Raw genomic sequence first — 27635 nt, forward strand, 5'->3', positions numbered from 1 at the left:
TACCTTCTCCCTCTGTCACCATAAAAAAACCTGTTGCTTTACTTGAAAATTCTACTCATATTACTAGATTAGGGATCATTCATGCTTATAAGATAAATAGAGTTTCTTGTTCTCTCGCTTTGTAAGCTATACTTGTCGTGAACAAAATATTAAATAGCTGCTATATATCGTGGGATGCCTACCCACACCTTTTAGAAGCATAAATAACATACATATGTATAACTTCAACACTGTAACGAAGAAAATAACCGTAAAATATGCAGTATATAACTAAACAATTTTACGTCCAAATTTATCAAGTTCACTTTTAACAAACATTACAAATATTTCCATTAGTAATACAGTACATAAAACCACAAGTTTTTATTTATTGTCTTATTTCGTTCAATAAAAAGTGCAAAAAAACGTTTGTAAATATCAGTACCAAATAAAAAATTGGAAATTTTTTTAAATCCACACTGTACAAATTATATGAGGCTACAAAAAACAGAAATTAATTATATTTAATTGGAATTTATATTCCTAAACTAAATGTACCAGTTTTTATGTCCTTAGAGACCTAGGATTCATTTGCAGTTTTTTAATTCTTCCAACGCTTGTTTTTGTTGGAGAATTCCGTGCGATAAAAGTGATTCCATACACGTATGACGACATCAGTCAGAAAGCTGTGTCAGTTTGGTTAATTTCAGCAGCAAATAAGGTGACAGACAAAATACACGATGCCATGGGTGTGGTTTGTTTATTTGACTGAAGAAATTTCACAAGAGTTTATATTCTTTGAGACCTTAACGGTATGGAGACAAAATTGCTGGTATTTAAATATACAATAGCGTCAAACTACAGATCCAACCTAACTCAGAACAAAGCCTGTGCCATGACTAGAGTTTCCTACCAGTATATGAACACATATGCATAAAGAATATTATTATTATTTTAGAGTGATTCGGTTGAACATAACTGGGCATATATATATATATATATATATATATATATATATATATATATATATATTTGTAAACCTGTACCATTGTTTAGGGGAATGATGTCAGGATTTTTCTCTACGCTCTCGAGACTGCCACTGGCCGGCTTTTCGCCAGCCTTTCTCTCTCCCTGCCGTCCTCCCCGCAGTCTCAGCGCTACGAGCACAGCCAATGCTATCAGTACAAGTGATAGTACCATCCCCGCAACTACTCCAAGCAGCGGCGTAAGCTGCACTACCATCGGTGTCGTCGCTGAAACATCCAGACATCACCCTTGTGCGCGTCTTAATGACATTTCTTAAACATTATAGATTATAACAATTTCTACCCTAAACTTTTTTGGATATACATTCCACAAAACTATTACTAAATATATATTAATGATACACATGTATCCTTAAACATAGTAGGAGCATCGCTATTTTCAATCACCAGAATATTTGACATTGTATATTCATAGGATTTAGAGAGAGTTAAACTTGTATTTGTGCATCAGTTTCTTCTCCTTTACACAGATTCAAATAAATTAACTCTGAATGTGGTTAAATTAAATTATCATAATTATTTAAATTATCTTTATACTTAAAAATCTAAATATACACAATATCGTGTAAAACTAGACACAACTGTGTAGCTCATTGCTTCAATGCATATCTATAATAATGGTCTATTACATAAGGCTGACAAAACTTACATAGTGACTGTATCATTGTTTATTATTTTTAAATTCTTTGATGAAGGTATTAACACAATCAACAACTGGAGGGATATGTTTGAGAGAGAGAAAGATCGACGCGGGACGTGTATTACACTCACCTAGCTGCAAGGGAAAGCCGTCAATCTGCCGGTCAACCTTAGGGGTGAACGCGGTAAGAACAGTGACCTCGCTGCGCCCTTTTGTGTTGTACGCGAACACCGCCAACCGCAGGGTCAGCCCGGGGGACAGCCCTGTGACCCAGAACCAAGGAGTTTCGGCCGTGTAATTGCTGAGGAGTTCCTGATTGTCAGAGTCGTACACCTCGAGGACAAACTGCTGGTGCAACCCGCCGTCGAACCCCTGTTCACATTCGACCTGCAGGGCCTCTTCCGTCTGGTTCACAATAGAACAGTTGCTTACGCCATCAGGCTTCCCTGGTAAGTGGAATATCATTACAGGTATAGTCAGAGCAAAAATAAACAAATAGTAAAATTTTTACTTCGAACACTCATTTCTATTATTTGTATATACCAATGTGAATGGTATTTTATATAATAATGATGTTTATCAGGTACCAGTGTTTTTAGATAAAGAGTAAATATTTAAAAATAATATTGTTTTTTTTATAATTTACTCTATACTATGTTGATACTTTGGATCAAACAAACCCCAATTTTATTTTTTACATTTATATCAAAGTTACCAGATTTACAAAAATAATGAAACAATATTGTGTATTGTAAAGTTGAAACATGATGTGAGCCATTTGCACTGTGGCATATCAGTCAATATCCCACTTCACATTTCATTTTAAATTCCGTTATACTGTTATTCATAACATCCAAATACGGTCTTCAAATACCATACATTTGTTCAATATACATCAAAGATTCCAATTTCGTGTAAAAACAGCAGGAGTATAACATATTATTTAGTATAATATAAGTATTGGGGCAATCATATTATTTTATTAGTCTCTTAATCAAACGCCTTTTAACGTTAAATAATTATCTTTAAATTTAATTAGAGAAGTTTTTTGAACACAGTCTTCATGTTTTAATTCACTTACAAAATAAAATATTATATGGATTTCGTACTGATTCTGTTTATATGGAGTTATAATCTGCCATCTCCTGCTCTTTGTATGAATCACTCTTATTAAATTCAATTGGCGATCGGGAAGATACCAAAAACAAAGCTAAATGTTACGATTTATTCTGTAATCTCCATATTGATGTAAAGTAATGTTTATTATTATTTTAAAGTATATTTTGTACAAATCGTCCTATTAAAATCGCTCTTATGGTAGCATTTCCCGAAAATGTCTGGATAATTCACCAAATGCTAAAATAGATTGAAAACTTATATGACTTGTGTGTCTTTCCACCATGAAAGTAGTTGGCATCAATTAGATAGGCCAGATTAGGAGTAAATATAGTTGTGTATATAACACAATAATATAGTAAAACATTTAGAATTTAGATAATATAAGTATAATTAAAAAATTCTAGATTCATTTAAACTTCTTAGATCCGATTTACTTTCTTAATTAACAATAAATAAATTAATATTCATTTACGTTCTACACCAATGCAATCCATGGTAAAGCTTTATCAAAATTATCGACAACTGATCAGCTCTGTTACGGCCCCCTTTTGAAGATTTAGATGCAAACCGATCAGATAATATAGGTCGTGTGGACAGTAAACACCACATCATATTTAATCTGAAAGAAAATGAATAAAGAAAATGTATCCAATATAGAAAAATGTCTTGGGAAAGTGTAATACTTTAGCATGGCAACGAAAACCTGTCATGCTGCTCGCCTTGAAATCATAAAATAAATTGGCTACGATTTACTGCCTCACTTCTCGACACTAACTTTAACATGTTTGGTTGTAGGACTTATAGGAAAAAACAACAGATAATAAAGATATTTTGTGGAATATTGACCCAAACATCTAAAATTGTATTCCAAATAGTTTTTTTGTACAATGTACTATTACGATGGAATAAATTCATTTATCATTTATCATCATTTATCATTTATCAGTTCTTGACACTATAATTGCTAAAAGTTAGACATATTTATTGTACCGTTATTTTTATTTATAACGGTTAGTAATACTGAATAACTCAGAAGATTTGCAAATTTAGTAAGGACATTTAGTTTGATATGACAATTTGAGATATAAGCATATGCATCTAAGCTAAAACGTTTCACATAAAAGAATGGTAGTAACACAACATCAAACAATGTAACACAGAAGCGTAGCAAGGTAACAAATCAAGCTACGTGTTGCGGAGCGTAGGAGCCAGGAAATCAAAAGGGCAGCAGACTTAGTGTATTTGTGCGTTACGTGCGCTTTGTCCTGAGTGTTTGTTACTGCACTGTGTAATGTTATACTACGTTTAACCAGTTGTACTGTGTTTCTCCCTAACACTTACATAGCAATGAGTGTTATGAGGTAGTCATTCCTTCCTTCATAACTTTTGACTTTTTATGAATTATTTCACATTTATTCAATTATCTGCATTTGTTTTCCATGAGGTTGTAAAGTGCTAAATATATTTTCCTATCACTCTTTGGAAGATTTGTTTACTTTTACATTTCATTCAACCATTTTTATTAAATGATTTGTTTAAGATGGGTCATTGATGAAATTTAATAATTCCTATAAAAAATGTACACGTTTTAGGATTAAAGAAACTTTATGACTTTACTATTACAATAAACCGTATAGCTTTTACGCAAACATTTAACAGCATTTTGTTTCTTTAAACGTATTAAGTTTGTGTTCTAATTTATCCTTATTATTTAACAAGAGCACCGGTAAAGTGCATTGATTTAACGAAAACCTTTGCCAAACAGCTCCTAATAATGTTTTTCTCTTTTAATAACCAATTTGAAGTTTTAACAAGAAATAAACTAAAATATATTACTAAAAATATGTGCTACTAAAAGCTTAAAAAATTATTTTTATTTTATTGATATTACATCAATTTATAACGGAATGAAAGTGTAATTTAATTTTTTCAGAAATTTTTGTCAGGATAAAAACTTTTAACATCGATAGAAAAAACGTAAATTTGTCCACGTATATTCTGCGTTAAAAGATCGTAAATTAGTATTACAAAATAGTCGCTGATATAATATAATACACTCAAGCTAATTGACACTTCTTAATAATAATTGAAGGTAACAACTGAATCAGGAGTTTCGTATGGTAAAACTGTAGGTACAATTTAACTTATGACTAACCTTTCTTAACTCTATAATTTTATAGTTTGTGAAAAATTACTTTATATACATATTATACGGAAACTTACCAGCTGGCACAATGTTAATAACACAAGGGACAGCCTGTAGTCCCAGGCGGTTCCTAGCTCGACAGAGCAATGAGCCGTACTGCCCCTCGGTCCTGGGAGTGTAGCTGGCAGTGCTGCGAGTCCTGTCAGATGTCCAGTTACTAGGAGGCAGATCCCGGCTACCCGCGCTGTTGTTGAACATCCAGGAGAACTGGACATCCCCGGGGTTAGCTTCCACCTCACACAGGACCCTCACGGTCTCCATACGGGCCACACCTACCAGTCTCACCGGCTCCTGCCTGCACACTGGCGGGACTGCAACATTGTAACCACAACACATGCAATCGAGTGACTGAGGCCTAGTGATTATCATTACCGTATAATAATATTATAAGTAACACACAAATGTCAGTGAAACCTGGATTATCATAGAAAATCATCTTGAGTTGACCAGTAAAACAATTGTAAAAATTAGGCTTGAAGTTAAATCAAGGTGATATTTTGGGGAAAAATATTATACCATAGAGGTTTAAAATTATATTTTGTTCCTAAGTTGACCAGAGCTCAGACATTCGGTTTTTATTTGTAACTGGTCTATTGCATATTTGAAGTACTCAATGGTATCAATAATGTATCTGATTTTTATTCGTTACTTCACAAGTAACGACCAAAAGATCGTAAGATTGTAGACAGGTAGAAATTAATTCTGTTTCGTTTATTAATATGCTGTGAAAAGAAAAAAAAGAAAAAAATCTGAAAATATGAATGTATTTATAACTACGATCCATCTAGCTTAGAAATTATTTTAAACGAATTATTTTATTCGTATAAAAAGTGATTACCTCTTCTTAAAGAATTTATTATGTAGAATGAATACTAAACAAGTCTTAAGTAACGTAACAACAATATGTAAGTTTTAAGCCGAGACAAATATAATAAAATCATGTTCAACTGAATAAAGGACAGAGCCAGTTTTGTTCTCTGTAAGATATACACATTATAACATAAGTTATAAAGTAGGTATACATTCTACGTACTAACACGATTTCATAAATGTAAGATGTAACAATGTTCCTGTATTGGTATTGTGTCTTTCAAGTTTATTCCAGGCACTGAAATAGAAATGCATTTGAAGTATCGTTAAATTAGGGAAGTGCCCCCATCCAATTCCATTGTGTTATACAGGTAGTATGTATTAAAACGTGAATTATTTATCAAATTGTACAGTACTCCATTTGTGAACTCTCCATATAGCTGATAGTTTTCTAAATAATATAGTAATATTTCCCTTTACACAACATATCTGTGTATATGACCTTCACAGGATTTGAGCCCGTGATTTTTGAGTTAGCCATAATTGTATATATTAGTGTACGGAAGAAAACTATCAAAACTGAAGTTTGTATTCATAGCAGTTTGAAAATATGTAGTGTATAACTATCAGTTTACGTAATTAATTTGATTTCATAACAGTTTTCATACATCTGTTACTTGTAAAGGAATGTTACAAATAACTAAAGCACGCTTAAACACGTTAATGTTGGAAGCTGAAAACAACTATGTATACAAAATTATTATAAAGTTACTTTGGTTTATGCCATTGTGGATTGTCGAGGATATATGTTTAGGCTAGGTTACGAATTTACAACAGTTTAAAATTTATATTATCCTTACCTATATCCGTATGAGAATTTCTGTCATTTTCGGATATTTCGTTCATTAAAGTAATAACAAAAGCTGCACTGCAGAGAAAAACAAAGAGCGCAGACCCTATTCATCTTTTATTCAATGATTTGTAGTGTTTACCAAGTCTATTGATAAATGTGTTAGCTCCATTTGGAAAACAATGCCAATAACTACATATGAATGGAGCCTCGGGTTATAATCAAACTTTATGATATTGCTCCCTTACTAAATTTTATCATAGTAAAACTGATTAGTTAGTCGTAGTAAGTCACGCAAGCTAAGTGAAAGATTGGTAATGCTATAGCTAAATAATTTATAACACTCCTTAACTTTATCTTTATATTCCAAATTTTCATAATTTTAAAATTTTCTATTACAAAATAGATTGTCTAAACTCTCTAGCCTACAGATAATTAAGTGGTAACACTATTAATTCACATAATTAAAATCAATATAATAAATGAACGTGCATCAAACATAATGCTAACTTATAAAATTCTGTGATCTCTTAAGTTTTATCATTTATTTCATGTATAAGTTTACAGTAATAATACACATCACAGCAAAAATTGTATTTACAATTTGTTCGTTTCTTCTTATAGGATATTGCATTTGCTGCTGGAACTTCTGTCACCTATAATTTTTTTCTATTTCCGATATCCTCTGCTGTGCTTATTCTAGTTATTTTGTAAAGATTCCATGTTTATTTTTAATTTTTAATTGTTCTTAGCTAAATATAGTGTACTACCAGCTAGATATTCGATTTTAATACCGATGTGTTTTGTTCAGTTTTTATTCTTTGCTATAAATGAAGAGGCCGATAGGTTCATTCAAAGTGGGCTACCTAATCCGTACACTGAATCACCGCTGATCAGGCTCTATAGAGTGATCAATGATGGTTTTATATTGTTCTTGAGGTTTGGTAATATTTTTCGGCCAGGTGTGGCTGATTCAGTTAAAATTGTTATGAATGTTCTATAGGACATGTAATAACCAAGGATAGCTCACAGTTGCCTTTACGTACAAGAAGGTGCAGCCCCAGGGTCCAACCATTGTATGTTACTATGGAAGCCAAAGGCTTGGATCTGCCGGAGGCAAGGAGCCTATGGCCTCTCCAGAGGCTGGTTCCTGCTATAAGACAGGGCCTCAAAGAGGACGAGGTCTACTGAAGACCGGGGATTTGCCAAAGGCTGGAAGCGTCCAGATGCTAAGACAGGACAGAGGCCGGAGCCTTTTAGCGGCCAAAACCTGGTAGAGGGTATGGGGATACCAAAGGCTAGCCCCTGAGTATATTTTATCCAGGAATAAATTTCATTTAAAAAATTTTGATTATAAGATATATGAAAATAAATCTTAGCAACATAAAATGTTTATTAAATCTTTAGACTTAATTTTACCTGATCCGGCTGAGTAATAATATAACTTATTAACAGCTATTAAGCCTAATACATGAGTTCACTTGTGGCTGGTTTATTTTTGCCGTTAGAACCTACTATACAGTATATGTAGCAAAGACCAATATGTCACTTGAATCAGGCCAACTCAATGGATTTCCAGGAGGAGCACATCACTAACAGCAATTGTTAAGATATTTGAGTGCAAAGAGCTATTCAATATGCCTGGTTTACTACGGAGGATTGCTATTGGAGCTCTCTCAGTATCGAAGACGTTTTTACGGGAGTAATGCAGTTTCCTGCCCGCTTTGACTAAAAGAGGATAGCACAGAGCCTTCTATTCTTCCACCTGATGAGATGCCCATAACAGGATGGCGTTTGGTTGGTAGGTTCCGTAAGGTAGGAACCTTCAACCAAACCCATCCTAAATGATAGTCCAAAAATGTCCTTTTTGAGAGGAAATGCAATGAGGATTTTCCTCATTTTCTTGTCCTAAGTAATCATAACAGGTATAAACAGTGACAATTCATCTATTGCATTAAAGCTCGTGAGTATTTTTTCCGTTATAGGTAGTTCTTCAGATTCATTTCAACTCCATACTGAAGGTTTTTCTTTTTTTACTTACTTAATTATAATTTCACAAAATCTTTCTGTTGTGTCTCCTCTAGTTCACTTATTTTGAACTGTTTTGCCGCTCTTGATTTGTTTGAAAACTTTGGAAAATTACAAAAATTTAAAGTTGAAACTTGAACTTGCATATTATAGTATATGTTTTCCATACTCGAAAGGAAGGGTAGTGGAGTAAATAAAGAATAATGTGCCAAAAGAGTCATTTGGTAATATTTTCACGTTCAATTTACTGTTTTGAACATTTGAGGTATTCACACTTTTACTTCATCAACACCATTTTGTGGAAAATACAGAAACAACTCTAGGGTCCAATATGGAAAGATTTAAAAGTAATTATGACATTATGTTTTCACAATAAAACTTTCAAAATGAACTTCATAACTTTGCTATTTAGTTGCTAAAATAATATTTTACATCGGTAGAATTTTCGGACCTCTCTTCTAAGAAGAAAGGCCAAAAAGTGACTTAATTATATTCTTGAAAACTAATTATAAAATAAAATGAGAGAATTTATAACAGGATTACTGTTATTTGTCTCCGTTGTGATGGCAACAACAGAAATACGACATTAATTTAAACTAGAACCTGCCCTCTTCTTCAGGTGTAGATTACTAAATCGGTATCCTTTAAACTTACCAATTCCTAAATCGGTATGTTTCTAAAACACATGCTGAAGAAAAGAGTATAGTAAAATATGTAATGACATACCTTAAGGTTGTCAATAATTTGGAAGAAACACAAATCTTTGACTTACGGAAATCTTGAAATCTCTTAAGATGTCACTGCTTGGACAAAAATGAATTAACACACAAATGAATATTATGAGTACGTTTTTATTGCTATGAATGTGGTGAAAACTGTATTAGCTATTGTGCCTATATACTGGACTTAATCCACTGATTAAATAAACCACACTTAGGTATTAGGAAATAGGTATTATTATATAGGTTCACAAATATAGGTTAGAGAGATCATGATAGCCAATTTTATCATGGAATTACACGAACATGTATAACCAACTTTGTGCTGTATGAAAAACATAAATCTCAGAGAGAAACCGCCTACCCATAAACGATGTCTAAGCTGACTCATGTATTGGTTGTCCAGTTTGTTCTGCAGAGGGCTTAACTCTTGTTAAACCATTATTTGTGGTATCACTTAAAAACAGGTAAGTTTCATTATTTTGGAATATTATTTTAATAACTATTTGTTTGTAACACTAAACAATTATTTGTATAGCATTTGAAGTAGAGATCTACTTAAATAGATATACTTATCCTAAAAACCTTACTTAATTCTTAGAAATACTTATATTGTACTGGTAAAATATAATAAAAAAGTGTAATATTCTTCATGAAAAGCATTTCAAAGCATACATTAAAAATTTATTATGTACAGTTATAACAAGAATACAATAACGCAAATGTTACTCACACTTGACGTCCAGATATACGGTATTGCTCTCCCCTTCGCCTTCCTGGTTCACTGCGAGGCAGGTGTAACGACCAGCGCGCATCCTGGTGACGTCCTGCAGGACTAAACTCTGGTTACTGACCAAGACACCAGAACTAGAGTTGCTCTGTATCTCCTGGCTCTGTGAGAATTTTACTCAACTTGTAGATGCTCAGTTATAGTCATAATACGCTAATTTAAGTAAGATATCATGAATTACAATAGCTTATGAATATGGTAAATGGAGAGCTCTGTGTTTACGTATTTAAAATTTTGAGGGAGAAAAGACAAACTCAGGGTGTTGGTAGTGTTGGTTTACAGTATTTACCGTGAAAATATAGTGGGTGGTACAATAACTAGTTAACTTCTATTTAAATTGTATAATGAGTCCATAATACTTTAACTGATGTTACCGTTATCAACCGGGAAATACAATCAGTTTACTGATGAGCTTACAGCAGTTTCGGACTAGTTGACACTATGTATAGCAATTTTTAAATTCTCTGTGTTAATCTGTTGTTTGGCCATTTTGCAGACACTTTTCTATATAATTATAAAACATATTTTTTACTAACTCCATTAGTGTTTCATATAGCCTAATATATTCAACATAAAATTTAGATCGAAAATATATTAAGTATAATAGAATATATGAGAACATAAAAAATTTATGAGCAGAGAAACGGCAAAAGCAAGTGCTTCACAAAATTATACATTATTATTTTATGCTAATGATGTAATTGTATATGTTTGTAAATATAATTACTTACACATAAATTTTAACGCTTTTATATTAGTATTCGAAAGTACAAAAATGTACAATGTAAAACAAAAGGGATTTAAAAAAATTAAATTATAGTTTAAAAGTTTCTACAAATATATGGTTATAGAACACTTTAAATTAAAGGCCATCATTGGGTTCAAAATTATAAATGTACACGATTTAGTATATAAATATAGGAAAAGTATTATCAACTGCCGTAAAAGCGCAACAATTAAATTTGAGCTCTTTACACCTAATAATCTTGTAAATATTTTTTAAAGTATGAACACTGGAATTAATATTTTGAAAGTAGGAAGTTTAAGTAAGCAATATTTAGATGTGAGATAAATATAGTCTTTTTAAAAACTAATTTCCGAGCATTAATCATTTTACTGTTATTGATAGGCTACTAGCTTTAGAATAAAATATTCTTTAGTGTCTGTTCGAAGATTCACTGCCATTCACTAATATTATACACACACAAATTTAAATTGAAAATTTTATGAATAGTAAATAATATAATAATAGTAAAAGTTTTCCTGCAAGGTTAAGAAATTTATCAGAATCAATTAAGTAAGACCACGTAGGCCTAGACTAGATCTTACCAAAACTTATTGCATATTGGCAATAGATTTCACTATATTTATACCACTCTAATAATATTTTTATTCCAAAATTATTACACACGATAATTAATTGTTAGACAATATATCACTTCAACAAACACACCTTCACCAAGAATATTGCGGACTTGAACGGGGGCCGTCCTAGAAAATGTTGACTGCGGAAAAAATGTACATATACATAGCTAATTTGCTTGACTTAATAGAGCTCAAAAACTATTTATTATAGTCTAAACCTTACAAAAGGCAAGATTTATTGCTTTATTTGAGCTTTTCCGTCTTAAATTTTTTTGGTCATCGTCTTCAAACTAATCCATCTGTTATTTTTAATAAAGTACGTAAACGTTAGCTAGTGGAGTATATAATCTCATATCTAAATACGTAGTAAATAGTTTTTAATGCGATTATACAAATTACGAGGCTGTGCATTTAGAGCAGTATGTCGAAATTAAATGTTTATGTTTAACAAAGGTTACCAAAACGACTGTATATACCTACACAGCCGCTGAAGATGACTTTCGAAGAGCTAGGAGGTGGCTCCACAGCCGTTATAGGGGAAAATTTGTTTTTGAAATGTATAAGTGTAATGTGTCTACACCAAATATTACTTCTAAATTAGACAACTATAACTTGTTAACACGATTATTTGACAACTACCCGTTCTAGAACGGTGATCAAATTTAGACTTTGATTTTGTTTTATTAGTAATTACTATTTTCTTAATGGTATAAATACATACATAATTTTAGATACGTTTGATTTAAAAACTCCCAAGTCTCTTCCGTAAGTGGCTAAAATATACAATATGTCTTTTACAATAGTACTTTAAATTAATAGTAAAAGTTTATTATGATTAAAATTGTATACAATCAAATAACACTTAAAAAAAACAAAACAATTTGAATTTGCAAATGGTCCAGTATCACTAGTTATTATATTAAATTTGAACTTAATTTATAAATACGTACAAGTATTGCTTCTTAAGCATCTCTTTTCATCCTCAATTTCTTATTTTAATATTATAATAATGCATTTATGGCACACATAAATTGTTATGGCTAATCTCGTATCTTCTTGTTGGTAAATATAAATGCAAATATTTCCACATCTTTTCTCCTTATGTTTGGCCAATATATTTCGTGTAATATTTTTAAAAATCAGTATAATAAATATTTTATCAATTTTCTTCATTTAGTGGTTTTTTACAACATAATAAATAAACTAAATAATGGTTACAAATTTATAAAGTGCAAAAACTTATAAATGAGAACTGTTAGTGAATGTTAATTTTAATAATATTTATCTAGGCCTACTCCTGCAGAGCAACTAAATGAGTTTAATCAATCTAAGTAGTTAATTAATTACAAGAGTTATTCCTGGCCAATGAAGTTTATTTAATTATAAATTTAAATTTGTATGCAGTTGACAACCCATTTCTCTTCTATGAAGAAATAATTACAAAATCTTCATAAGGTAAGAAATATTACGTACTAAAATGTACGTTCGTTATGACAAAAACGCTAAAAAAACTGTATAGCATTTTGCATACAGGAAATTAATCAGCTGATATTTATTAATAAGTTAGCTTATGGTTTTAGCTAATAGGTGAATAATAATCTTAGATGAAGTATTAGTGCATTCGAGCATAAGATTGAGGATGTTCTGGAGCTTCAAGGAGTAAAGGTTTCGTCACTTCAAAGGAAAATTAAATATGCTTTTGAAGTGTTATTAGTAAACCATTTACTGGAAGTTTGGCAAAGGCATTTTACTTCATCAGTTTCACGTCTAAAGCGAGCTAAGCTGAAAGGAACTTTACACAGGACGGAAAGAATCTTATACAGAATAAATCAGGTCTTTACTCTTCAAATAATTAAATGCAAATCAGAATTGAAGTAATAAAATATTTAATCTTAAAGGGTTTTAAAGGTATTCAGTATGTATGATATATTTCCAAAAATAAATAAATATATCATTTAAGAAATTGGTGTAATCTATTATGTTATATAACAGCTTCAAAAGAATTAAGTGAGTTCAGCGGAGTATGTAAAATTGTACCAATTTTGCAGTCAAAAAAATTAAACCATGGGCACAGTTGGATCATAAAGAATAAAAATGAAAAACTATTATTCTTCTCTGTGGTTTGAGTGCGTTTTCATAATTAAAAATAAATTAGGGACCGATAGGAGTGTGTGTGAGTTCTCTAACCTCTCTGTATTCCAAAGGCCATGTCTAGGCAAGCTTGGATCTCCTTCATTATCTAATAGTTTTAATGATTTGCAGTACAAGTGTTTTCCAGTGTTTTCCAGTGATCAAGGAATTGAATTTTACGACCAAGGAGTAGTGAAGGTCAAATACAATAATCTTTCTAAATAACCTTTTGCTCCAAGTGCTATTATTCTTATCACGCGGTAAACAAGATTTAAAGTTGAAAGCTTTATTTAATAAACATCCACAATCACTGCATAAGCAATACAACATAAACATTCTATACTGCATTGTTATATATTAATATTAGTGTTTCAAAATTAATTTTGCAGTTCTTTAATTTTTATTCTTCTTAATGAGATCGATAGGACTCCATAATTTGCATGGAATCAATATCATTTGATGTTAGCGCACAAAAATAGCTTTAATTTGTGTAAGCTGAGTTTCGATATGGCTGCTGACTGAAACTAACAGTTGAACTCCATTTTGAAATATGCTATAAAAGGTTTGTACCTTAGTAGAAGTTATAGTTAGAACTCGTATCACTGGTGTTTGATAACGTATGGATCTTTAAAATACTGTAAATACACAGAATAAAAAAAGATGAGTTCATGGAGGAAAGTACACATTTTTTAATACTCTTGAATGGTCTAAAAATTTTTTCAAAACGATATTCTATGATAGTTGTTTAAAAACAAAAAGGAAGTTTAGAATGAAAAATTTATATTTTATAGATTGTTATATGAAATAACATATTGAAAGCCACATGCTTAGAAAATGTTAACACTTCCTAATTATTTTTATTTAATTCATTGAGAAAATTTATTTGAATGTTGGTAACTGTATTCCAATCAAAATCAACTTCTTATAGTTTTGGGAGTCATAAAAATATGGTCAGTTAAAGTTGTAGGACGTTCATATAAACTGAACCTATAGCAAGGCTTGGAAAAAGAAATGGCACAATGTAAGTTAAGGACGAGGAAAAAAATGTTATTGTAAGCTGTAAAACATAAAACATATTCATTGTACACCATAAATATAATACACACTATTTCCTAGAACCACTATACTAACCGCACTGTTAAATTAAACCTTTCCACAAGGATTTTATTTAAATTCTTGCGGTAGTTGTAATCTTAAGAAAAATACATTACAGGTAGAATTGTTTCCATTAAAACACATTTGCAACATTCTTCTTCTCTTTTGCTGTGTAGAAATGTGGCTATTAGTTTTCTTAAACCGATCATAAACTACAATAAGACAATCAATTTCATCTCATTGATATCTCGACTTTAGAAAAAGTGGAGTGGTTGGGAGTTGGATCATCCGACCCGAACATTGAACAATGATTACATATGTTAGGTATATTTTACATATATACATTACAGTGACATGGTTTCCGAAAATAAATTTTAAGAGCTAATAGGTTAATATTGCTTTAAATTTTAAATATTTTAACTTGAGATATATATATATGGAGAAAAAATATAAGCCGTAAAAAGAGAAGTAATTTTATCTTTTATTTATTTAGATTTTATTCTTCTCTGCCCATTCATCCTTTATTGGTATGATGATAGTGTAATTATAGTAAAATTAAAAACGAATATTGAATATTACTTTCTGGGACTCGAACACATATTTCTACCGACTATTGGAGCCCCTTAATCGCTCTTTCTAGCTTCTAGAATATTAGTAAAGTTTACTTTTAGTTTACTTCTCAAAATAGTTTTAAGCATAACTATATCAATATATCTAATATGGTAATGCTATTTCTCTTTAGAATCCCAGTTAAATCAGATGCTATGACATACATTTTAAGAAGAATTACATTTCAATGAAAACTGTTGGTATTATATCATTCGAAATATTCTTAACGTGTTAGCTTATTCAAAGCCCCAGTACAATGACTTACGTTGTGAAGCCACGTGATCTGATACACCCAAGGGTTGGATTTGATATTGCACTCAAAATACACGTCCATGCTCTCCTGTATTGCAGTTGCATTCACATTTCCACCTAACTCCAGGGAGACGATTGGAACATCTAGAACATATACACTTCCATTATGATTAGATCTTACAGATTATTTCACCATGCGATGTTACAAAGTGCAACGGCTTATTGATTTCTTTCCAAAAGGTTGCCGATTGCAACTTTATGTAATGCAACCATGAAACAACCTTCAATACCGTTTTATCTCGGTTCTCTCGTCAAAGCCCTGACCTATATCTGAGACAGTGTACCGCGAAGTTGAGCTGAACTAAAAGGAAACTATGGTTTTCAATGAGATAGCAAAACCAAGAACAACAAATTAGAATGCCCTGTATATATCCAATCTAAAATTTAGTATAGATAGGAATGTCCACCTTTATTTTAGTGTGATATAGAAAAAGATATGATATTTGATTAAAGTTTTTTACCTTTATTACATCTTACCATATAATTGTAAGCCTAACAGCCAAATAATAGTAATAATTAGTTAAAGAATGTCATACTTTTTAGAAATTTCAACTATTCAATGAACAATTACTTCCTTATTGATTTGAAACAAGCTTAAAATGTTTTATAAAAACAACTAGAATTGATATTTATTACAGATAAGATTTATTGAAACAATGATTGATATTGTGTTTGAACACAACAGAAACTTAATGGAACGAAACATTTTCTTTCATGTTTTATTAGTTGAATATTCCAATTGTGAATACATTGGTATACATTAGTAGCTTAATTTAAGTGATGCATTTTTTTACATTATTTCATGTTGATTTATTTTACTTGTAATTAATATATTATAAGAAAACTAATATACATGTCCAAGATATTTAATTTTTACAATATGTTGAAATCCTTTTATGCTTCCAGATGTACGCAATAAAACGCCTGTGGATAGGTAAGAAAGATAAATCTTTATACAGGGTTTTGCTAGAGTTGCTCTAGTTTCAAATCTAAAATGTTTATTAAACATCGATATACTGTGGTAGAAGTAAGAGGGGAAATGTTACTTAAAGACTTCTTATATACGACGTTCCAAACATTAATTTCTTTTCAGGCAGGCAGTCACAGATATAAAAAGGAATTTTGGCTCAATTAAGAAGTGAACGAAAACATTCTTTATGGTGTATTCAACATTGTCCAAAATTGCACCTAAATCAGCCTTTAAATGGCTTTAGTTCAGTCAGGCTCATTTTATGATTTCTATGCTGAATTTACAAAGTAGAAGAAAAGTGTTGTCTTGTTTAGATAACTTGTTTTAATCGTACAATTGCAATTACTGCGGTTTCGAAAATCTCTAGATTCAATTGGAATTTGGTTTCTACACCATAACACATTTTTGTTATGCTACGTCCAAAGATAGGTAGGACTTCTTAAGACATCCGGTTTTGTTATAATTGATAAACGCCATTATTGTAAATTTTTGAAACATTGCATTGTTAAGTTAAAAGTACAGGGTGAAACTGTTTTTTTTTTCCTAGAGTTATGGTAAGTTATGTCTTTTCCGGAGAGCTAATTAAATACAGATAGCATCCATAAAGGATTACTTTACATAATATGGATAGTTTAGACTTGCCGGAGGTATCGTGCAAATCCCTGTTTCTAGTAGCCACTAAGATGGCTTAGCCTCAGAGAAGTTGGACTTACGATGTATGTTCAGTTGCCAGCCGTCCTCTAGACCAGTCTCGTCAATGAGAGGTGCGACAGCGCGACAAGTGAGGATCTTACCGGAGTCCTCGATGGTCGGCACGAACTGCAGCGTGCTAACCGTCACATTTCCGTCGTCAGAAGTCTGCAACAAGTAGGAGCAGCAACGGTTAACTATTTGTTATAAATTTAACAAAAGTAGGAAAACGTTTCATTAATACAACGTAGGATTGGTTGACGAGATTGGACGGACTCTTGTATTTTTTTAGGTGCCAAATAAATTTAAAATACGTGATACATTACAAAAACTTTAATATGGCCATTTCTTCTGTTTTGAAATCCTGATCAATACGATTAGTCTGCGATAAAGCTTTCTTACATATGAAAAATCTTTGGCTTCAAATTAGATTAAATCAAGCTTCTTAACATAATTTGTTTCAAATACTTTACAAAAGCTAGTACTTACTGAACATAATTGATTAAAAATGTTAATTCTGAATTTAAAATTCGCTTACATCGTTATCTCGCATTTAGCTTTTATAAAGGACGAATTTCCATAGTGCCATTAGAATATTTTTTACAGAATATGTTTTAACGACTGTTCGAGACAACTTTAGTGGAAACTTTGTCATAGGAAACTCGTATTTGGTACTTTTGTACCAATTATGAGGCGTGTTTAATTATTACCTTTCTGTTCGGATAAAATCTTAAAGCATTATTTAATACATTTTAAGAACATGACAGTGCTTGGTATAGATTTATTAAAGTGTAGTGTTTCATCTAGGAAATGCTGTTTAATGTCCGCGTCACTTAGAGGTTAAGAATCGAATTGTCTCCTGCATTCCATATAACCTTAATTGTTGAAAACTAACGGAACAACTCGATGAAATAAAGCTTTCACTTCATTTTATGGTCTTATGAACATGAATTTTTGGTTTTTTAATTTAATTTGTCTGATGTTATCTTGTAGTAAGAAAAGACAACTACTTATAGTAGGCCTAATTTACAGTACTAAACATCAATAAAAAACTCCATTATCTTTTAAACCAATCCATCTCAACAGGATTTAAAAAAAGATACTACATTTTTAATAATAATATTACAAATACCGTTTCAAATGAGAATCCTACAATTTCTAAACTTTTTTTTATTATTATAATTCAATTACTAATTTCTCAAACAACAGTTTGGGCTAAGATACTTTTTTATTTCTTAACCCTTTAAATTTAAAGAATCGCTCGTAATTATGTAGCATATAAAACATACCATTAACCAGTTTGGCATTTTTAATAATAGGCACAATATGACATATCAATATATAAGATACTGCATAAAGTATATTAGATTATAAAGTATGAACTTAAAGATAAAGTATTAACATTTTCTATGTCCATTCCACTTATCTCTTTTTTCTTGCTACTCCTCTTTTTCCTGAATGTTTTCACCAGCAAGCACTCTTGAAATGAAATGAAATGACGATTATGAAAAACAATATTTAACTTCAGTTTCTATAAATATATTTGAAATTGTAAAACACACTCGCCATCATCTAAAGCTATACTGATATCATAACAGACCATCTCTTCTGTCATATTTTATTAATAACAATAAGAGTTCCTAACCTTTTCCTTGGTATTTCTGAGAGGAATGCTCCCCTTCCACCACGTTATGACAGGGGGAGGGCGCGCCCCCACGACCTCACAGGACAGTTCCTGGGTCTGGTCCGCAGATAAAGGTGAGTTGGTCCCTTGTAACCTCACCCACAGCGGCTTCACTGGGAACAGTCAACCTTCCAACCGTTAGAACCTTCTTCTACAGAAGAAGTAGTTAAAAATATATACCTCATACTTTAAAACTACTTTTATTTCAAACGTTTTCAATCAATATAATTAAATAATATTCAATAGTTTTAAATTGAAGGTTTAAAAACGTATTGCGTGTACTCTAATAAAAGAGTATGCTAAGGATAATTAAATATACATAAAAAATTACATTTTGGTATATCGCGCTTTAAAAGGATTCTCCTGAACTGTTGTTAGTTTATTTTGTTTCCTTAGTTTACTTATAAATAAAACTTTAAAACCGTGATTATATCGGGATTGTTTTAATATTGAATTTTGAGGAAAAATCTGAGAGGTTTTTGGTATTAGGTTATTCATATTCAAATTTCAGTTCAATCGGCTTGAAGTAAATAATAGGCTTTATCGAATGCTACAGCGCTAAGCTACACATTCTTAACCTATATTCTCTCATTTGTGTAAGCATAGCATAATACGGTTGTAATTTTACCTTTTATCAAAAAGTTATAATAGAACGTTTCTCTTCTAGCTGCGTCATCAATTGCAGCAAAAGTAAGCAAGATTGGATTCTAACATGGAATTTTATGTGTATAATAAGTTATAGATCTTCATTTCTGATTTAAGGGTAAAAATACAAACGTTATTAAAACCAGATGGTTGCTTCCAAACGGACAAAAATTCTATTGAACAAACGTTTGCATGAATTATTCCCATTACTGTACATTTATTTATGCAATTTAAGATTAGGATGTATTGCATACGAGTAATAATTTATTGATTAATATTTTGTTACACAGTAATGTTTTGTTACTAAAGTTCTTGCCAGGGCATATAATCCTACTGATCTTAACATTATAAATCTTTTTACATTTATCAATTTGCCTTATTAAAAGTAGTAATGAATCCCATATCATGCGTAAGTACATCAGCAACTGCACGTTTATAAATGCTTCTTTATATTTCTATTAAGATATTACAGTTCATTGTGTTTGAAATGCTAAATTTTTGAGTAGCTAATAAGAACAATTGTGTATTCAATATTCCAATTTGAAACAAGAAAAAATGTACAGGTGCATACAAACTATACGTAAGACACTTCACATTTGTGCAAGTTTTAAGGTACTTATCCTAATAATACTCTAAATAATATTGATTGTCCGAATGTGCTAATGATGTTCGTAATATGCCAATTATACTGATGATGCTGATATTGTTGTGACGGTACGAGTATTGAGCCAATATGCTAACGTGTGCTAATGAGCTAAGGACAATACATTTTAGACTCACGGTTAATGTCGAGGGTAATGGCTGTAGATATGGGCGCTGCGTAGTTGTTATTGGCCGCCTGGCACGTAAACACCATGTGCAGGTGTCTCCGCTCTAGTCGCTCTATGTGTAGCACGTTGCGTACTCTCCTGTCTGCAATCGCCTCGTACGAGTCATCCACCAGCGCATTCTCCTGCCACCACGTGACTCGTGGCAGAGGTCTGCCTAGCAGTAGACACACTTTTAGTATCCATTCAATTCATTAAGTGTCTTATAATCTTATCAGTAATTCAATAGGGTTCTAGAGACTTGACACTAGAAGTATAACTCTATTGATTTTGGTTTCGTAGGGTAGCCAAGATTCTATAAAAAAAGATTAATGGGCTGTGCGCCTAGTTGGCACGCAATATACGCAGTACACTTGAGAGATGGTGTTGCGGGCACTGGGTGGAAGGCGCTTGTAAAACCAGAGAAATACAGTTAGGATCTTAGTTAGGTTCTGTTGGATCCCTCGATACTCCGTTGTATAAGTTTATTGTATGATAGCTAGTTTGAATGTCTCCTCTAAAACTGGTCTATGTACCGGATTATGTAATCTCGTGTCTGTTATCACTTCGTCCACCAGCGTAATCTTCCGCCAGTACGTACCTCGATGGCAGTAAGCATATTATAGTATCACTAAACTAACATATTAAAAATAACATCCTGTCCAACCTCAGTGGCCTTTATTTTTAGCACACATTCATGTTACCTAATACTTACCTTTTACGCTGTGGTAATTCCTTGCCAATTCGTACCTGTGGCTGGACGTTTCGTGACATTATAAAACCTATTATTCTATACTATTTTCTTACAACTCTATACCACAAAACCAAGGTAACAGAATTCTACAAAGAGTATTAATTTCGGGGAAGATTATTAGCTGGTATTGGCAACATTGACGCAAATATATGAATTTCATAAAAATATTACCTCACATTTAAATATTTTGTTCATATTTTAAAAAGTATATTTAAACACCACTATTTGTGTTAAGTACATAGATAAAAATTTATACTAATTTAAGTATAAAAAACTTAATACTGAAAAATTATTTTAATGAACTATTAATTTATAAAATACATTGTTGCACAGGTAACTGTCTCAGAATGTATTGAATATTAGTAGGTGTTAAAAAGACACTTAAATTCCTGATGAAAATTCAATCATACAACGTATGAGTACGCACATGAAAGCAATATTGTTATGGGAGAGTAGAAAATTTAACTATAAATTTATAAGGCCGGAAAACCAGGTAGTATTTTGTTGTTTAGTCTGCAAATAAATCACAGTAGAGCTGGCAGAAAACAGGCCAGTATATTGAATTGCTCACGAACAGAGCTGCAGCGCTTTATAAATCACCGAACTCAAACCAAGATATTGACTCTGACGTAACTAATAGATACAAACAGGGATGTTAGTGCTGTTTTCGTACTTTATATCAATCATATTACTTTACTTCATCGATATGTATTCTTTTGAAAATTCCGTACGTTTTATAACATGCCTTGTAATAATTTTCATCCTTTATTATCCTATATTATAAATTAATTACTGTTATTTATTTTGGCTTCTCATTTGTCCTGTTTAAGCTATATAAATGTAGAGTAAGAAAATCAGATAAACAGTTTGCCATATCGTCTTATATTTTCTCGCTGAAATCAACTAGAGCTTTATGGAGTGAGGTAGTATTACAAATAAACCAAAGGCAATTTTTAAAAAGATCATTGTCGCTCTTCGGGAAGGCGGTTAAAAAGTCAGGGACACAAACACATTTCTTTCGTTTCGCTCTTTTTCCAACGAGCGAAATTCAATAGCTTGCACCAGAGGACCCTAGTTACCTGGCTCAAAAGAATCAAATACTTATTTAGTACACGAGAGGGTTTGTATAAACATCTTTAAGTCTCTTAGAACTGAGGAACGTTACCATCTACCACACCTATAAGTCAAAGCATCGCTTCGTCTCAGAACCCCTTGCAATAAATTTGCGCCTTGGTCCTCAGGAGACTTCTACTATTTTTTATTTCGTCGATATACTTGGCTATAGTGTATTATTTCCACTTTCTTACCCTGTTATAACCTAACCTAACCTAACATTTGTGTATGCAGAATTCAAGCCAGTTGAGTTAAAATCGTTACTAGGCTGGTCTGAGAAAGTTGCTTCACTCTACTGTAAATTTTTTCGAGACAAATCTAGGTTCTCTAGTTCAATCACTAGATAGGCATAGCACCTCCCTGTAGGGACAGTCAAGTTTACCGCCGTCATTGTGGAACTACGCAGAGTTCTGAAGGAATATAGTAGTCAAACTTTCAAATGGTCTTATAGAATCCCAACGCTTGTCATCGATGTGATGACTTCCTTGTTTGTCTATTACTCCGCACAACTTGACCCATCCAGCCGTATAAGATTTTTCACATTTACTTTGTCCCTTTCATTGCAAGTGTGGTTATTTCATCAATTCGTATTTCTAGTTTCAAAATAAACATAGACGCTGTCCAGGAGATGCAGTTACAGGACGTACAACATCAAAATTCCCATCAATCAATTTACGCTAAAATCTATGCATAAGATCAGCGAATGAATAATTATATTTTTATACAATGTTGATATGAATTGGATTTATAACGTAAGTTGAATACATCTGATAAATCAGAATTCTACTTTTTAAGTGGTGCGAGCAGTAAACAAAACGATACAGATAATATATTATACAATAACAATTACCATTCAATAATATTACGCCTCTATCCGTTACATTTATCAACAGAAGGGAGTTTGTGGGATTGTCACAGTATTCAAATATCCGCCTGACTCTAAAATGTCAAATCCACACTTTCTGTTTGTGATTTATGTTCTGGATTGTTAAAAGGCTTTCAACAGCAAGAGAGTTTTATACATGAGACTGCAACATTGCTTATATTCTCCAGTGAATACCGCATCTGAACGTTCTTAATATGGTTTCGCATTCATATATACGGTACAGCTTACGGTATAGTTTGGAAATTAAAAATATTTCCCTTCATACGAAGGTGTCTTGAGAAAAAGCATTTAAGAATATTTTAATTCATCTCAATCATATTTAAAGAAATGCGTTCCGTACAAAACACTAAAAGCTCACGACCTTTTTATATATATATGGATTATTTTTAACACCAAATCATATTTATGAGCAATTATACACGCATCAAAAAGGTCGTAAAAATGCTGACAGAGTTAAAAATCAAACCAAAAAAAAATCAAGTCAATAAATGCAAGTAGATTTACAAGCATATTACATAGTAGCAAGTTTTGTATTTTAAAACTGTAAAACGCATCTTGATCTAATAATTCACTAAACAATGTGTTCAGTTTTACTAAAATTAACCGTAGGTATTTTTAATAATCCTAGGTACGCTAGTAGTGGTATTCATAGATGGTTACTGGTCATAACTAAACACTGTATTTTATCTATCACTCGAAGTGTTAACGTGTCACATTTTTCCTTAATCAAACTTAATTTTAATAATGATGGATAAAACTTCAAAACCAAGTGCACAATATCTATTGAATATAAGTAACAGAAAATGTTACATAATTTTCTTAGAATAAAATCAAATGTTACATTTTTAATCTTGATACTTGAAATATAAAATTCTTTTGAACGATAAATTCGTTTCAGCGTCTAAAAAGTTGGTCGCGACTACTACTGTGTACTTAGTTGGCATTAACCACATTTCTACAGAAAAATGCCTTACATTTTCTTTAATCATTTTTAGAATGAACTGTGTAAATTTATAAGGTTGTCAGAAATCACATCTGCCGTTTTTGGCATTTTTATCTAAATGCAATTTCTCTTTAACACTACATTTATCGTGGTAAGGTTCTTCAATTATAAAATTCGGCCTATATGAACATGTAATTTGATTTGGACTCCTCTTATGTAGTCTTTAGTCTGGGCCCGCTGCTATCTCAGGCATCGGAATATTATGTTCAGGAAATAAAATGTTTCAATAGAAGATATAGTTATGAAATATGTAGAATATTCACCCCTCAGTTCATTATCGGTGATGATTGTTAAAAACCTCATATTGTTAGCAGAAAGAGGGCAGTCTGTACTAGCTAGTGATTCTCTGCATTGTCCATATTAGAAATTTTAGAGCGGCCAAATGTGCGAGGAAAAATCAAAGGCTGAATCATTAGTGAAATCATATTTCTGACGTCACTAGCTTTATGTTTCACCTGCGACTGTTCGAGGTTTACTTCTTGTTTACCTAGGTGAAACATACCAAAAGTTCTCCGAACAGGCACATCTTTTGTTACAACTGTTCTCTAGAACATGGTCATCAGAAATCCTGACACTATCTATTTCCTACCTATATGTCCTACATTCTAACCACCCGTTCCTATAAGTAAGAGGGTTGTGGGTGGCCTCCACCGTAGCGTAGAGTAAGAGGTTTATAGAGAGTTACTGTATTCAATTGTGGGGAGTCAATAATATGTAAACAATCCAATTCAGCTTATCTATGATGAACTCTCCCCAAAAACATAAAAATTTAAAATTGTTAGTTTAAGGGTACCAGCACAATCCTTTAATTTGTTTATTACAAACCATTTCTTAATTTTTAATTTGATATAGGAAATAAACAATAGATTAATTATGAATCTGTTCTATTCAATTCTATAATTCCTAGATATGGTATGAACTGGCAAAATGTTTTTCATTACTGATCCGATAAATAATCTAAATTAAAATAGTAATTCTTCCTTTAGTTTTGCCCCGTAGGTAATGATCTTACGTTAGGCTCCAGTATCTGGCATCGACTTGGAGTGAACAAATGACTCAGCTGACAGGATATCTCGAGAACCGCTATCCAAACATCAAGAGTCAGTTAATCACGGAGTTGGTCCACAATGGGGGCGGGCGAGATCTGTCAATGTGTCATTAGAACTGACGCTAAGTCTGAGAAGGAAATAAATCTTATTCTTAATGGTGTTTAGCAAAACATTGAAGTTTCTTTCAGCGATATTACATTTCTTTCTAGTAAATTTTGTGTTCATAGGGGAAAAGAGCTATTTTCTTCAAAAGTTTATACTAGTATATTCAAATTCTCTTAAGGAGCCTGTGTTTCATAGACTATGGAGTAGAATAAATCCCTATTTTACAAAAGATATTGTGTTTGTATGGTTGAGATTTTGTTCTTACTTCAAAAAAATATAGTCCACATCACGATTACGAAGAATATCAATTTAAAGAATATTAAAAATAGTTATGTCTCAGACATTGCGCCCGTTCCTGTTCAATTCGTGAAACTGTTACTAATATTATACTAGATAACAAAACTTTTATTTTTAAATTCGGTAAATATGTTGACATTCTAAATACAGCTGTATTGCATTTTTTCATAGGCATTCTGGAAACTGCCTTTATAAGAGACTATTTTGTTCTGTTTAGAGCTTACGCTCGCGGCTTAGCTTAAAACTTGAAACAATCCAGATACAATTTACTCATATAAATGCCGTTTCTGCTTACAGCTTGTGATATTCCAGGCAGTATGTATTTAATGTTAACAATTAGACAATATGTTTTATATGTTCTAAAGTTATGTACATACGGAGGCGTATTTCGATTATAATTTGAAATTGTATTTTCTTAATGGAGGCATCAAGGCCAACCCAGCTATAGCGTCGGAAATGCTTTATAAATAATTCAAACTAGAAATGCTTCTACATGTGCAAAACATGATATAGGAGCCAGGTTAAACTCTGATATTCTTAACCACGAACACTGTAATAAGATGTACCGGATGTATGATTATTTATGTTTGGAACATTTCGTAGGATTCCATCATATTACCCATGGTTTTATGACCACAAGTAAAAGCTAGTTTTAAAATATAATTATTAAAATACTGTTATCTTAATGGACGTTCACACTAACTAAACAACATCTGTGCCAACCGTAGGGTTTAAAAAGGTCGGTTAAAATGTTAATAGTACTATTTTTTAATAAATTTTGATTACACAGTATTTAACTTTAATATTATTTTTCATGAAGGATTTTTTAAATAGTTGATGATAGTGGTAATACACGCATAGTATTTTAAATTGCAAACAAAGTTTTATCTCTATGATTCTAATTTTTATTAACTCTTCACTGATATTTTGCTTTATGATCTCGATATAATTCCTCAATACGTAAATAATTGAAAATCTACATTTCACTGTTTTCTTTTTTAGATCAGGGTTTATTGCCTTTAGGAAATGTTACTTTTAATATTTCAGATGTTCTAATGCAATTTCTTTAGAGACAACAGTCTATTTTAGGTATGAATTATTAAAGGATACAGAGCTTTACTTAATTATGAACCTACATTGCAACTTTACCCTCATTGATTAAAATTTGATATGATAGAGTGGTGTTTACGAGCGTGACGACAAACATGCGCAATACTGAGTTTTTACAATCCAAATTTGCTTTGAACTGAAACTTCCTATATTGTAAAAATCCTCATCCTAATACAAGTAGCATATACTAATGTTTCTAAACGTTTTACAATCCGATTAAGAAGCCAAAACCTATTATAAACCCCTACATTTGTCTATCAAGAAGTTTCATAAATTGTCAACTGTAATATTTATATGAAATAACACACTCAGTACTAAATTCAATACTCTTTCAGTATACCAAATTGCAAACAGTTACAGAGCATGCTTCCCTTAAATACTAAACGAACCTCCCACGGATGTGCAGGATATGTCGACGGGGATGCCCTCGTTGTAAGGTCCGAGCATGTAGTGATGGATATTGTCTCCTCTCTCGTCCACTACAACTAGTCGCTGGGGAGGCACTGGAACATGCATACTTGTATTAGATATATTTTTATACATTTAAGGGAATTTACAAAAATTTGTGTGTAATATAATGGTTTACGTAAAAATGACTTTGTGGTGCACAAGATTGAAGTCATCTAGGTCACGAGACCAGCGAGTGCCGTAAACTTAAACAAATTACATGATGGTATGTACCGTAATATCCATTGTGGGGTGATAAAAGTGTGGTGTGCACATTACTTTATCTACTATGCAGTGTTGTAATGCACCGTGCTGCGTTGATCCAACCATGAATGTATATTTAACTTGCAGGTCATCACACGGTTGAACAGTTTTAGA

At 31.9% G+C, this 27635-nt stretch overlaps 1 protein-coding gene across 3 annotated transcripts in view; it reads right to left on the reverse strand.

Annotated features, from left to right (window-relative positions):
* LOC124371949 (hemicentin-1-like) overlaps window positions 1–27635 on the reverse strand; it is a 383241-nt gene that overhangs the window by 7342 nt on the left and 348264 nt on the right. For 2 of the 3 annotated variants that reach the window (XM_046830319.1, XM_046830333.1), the window contains exons 4-12: window positions 27200–27313; window positions 20468–20671; window positions 19004–19155; window positions 17382–17526; window positions 15652–15782; window positions 10131–10290; window positions 5008–5301; window positions 1797–2111; window positions 1020–1232 (exon numbers count right to left, since the gene is read on the reverse strand). In XM_046830319.1, the coding sequence (XP_046686275.1) occupies window positions 1020–1232; window positions 1797–2111; window positions 5008–5301; window positions 10131–10290; window positions 15652–15782; window positions 17382–17526; window positions 19004–19155; window positions 20468–20671; window positions 27200–27313 (1728 nt within the window). The remainder of the gene's footprint in view (window positions 1–1019; window positions 1233–1796; window positions 2112–5007; window positions 5302–10130; window positions 10291–15651; window positions 15783–17381; window positions 17527–19003; window positions 19156–20467; window positions 20672–27199; window positions 27314–27635) is intronic. The other variant, XM_046830325.1, reaches the window with a different exon arrangement.

Source organism: Homalodisca vitripennis, chromosome 1, assembly GCF_021130785.1.
Source record: "Homalodisca vitripennis isolate AUS2020 chromosome 1, UT_GWSS_2.1, whole genome shotgun sequence".
NCBI classification, from domain to species: Eukaryota; Metazoa; Arthropoda; class Insecta; order Hemiptera; family Cicadellidae; genus Homalodisca; species Homalodisca vitripennis.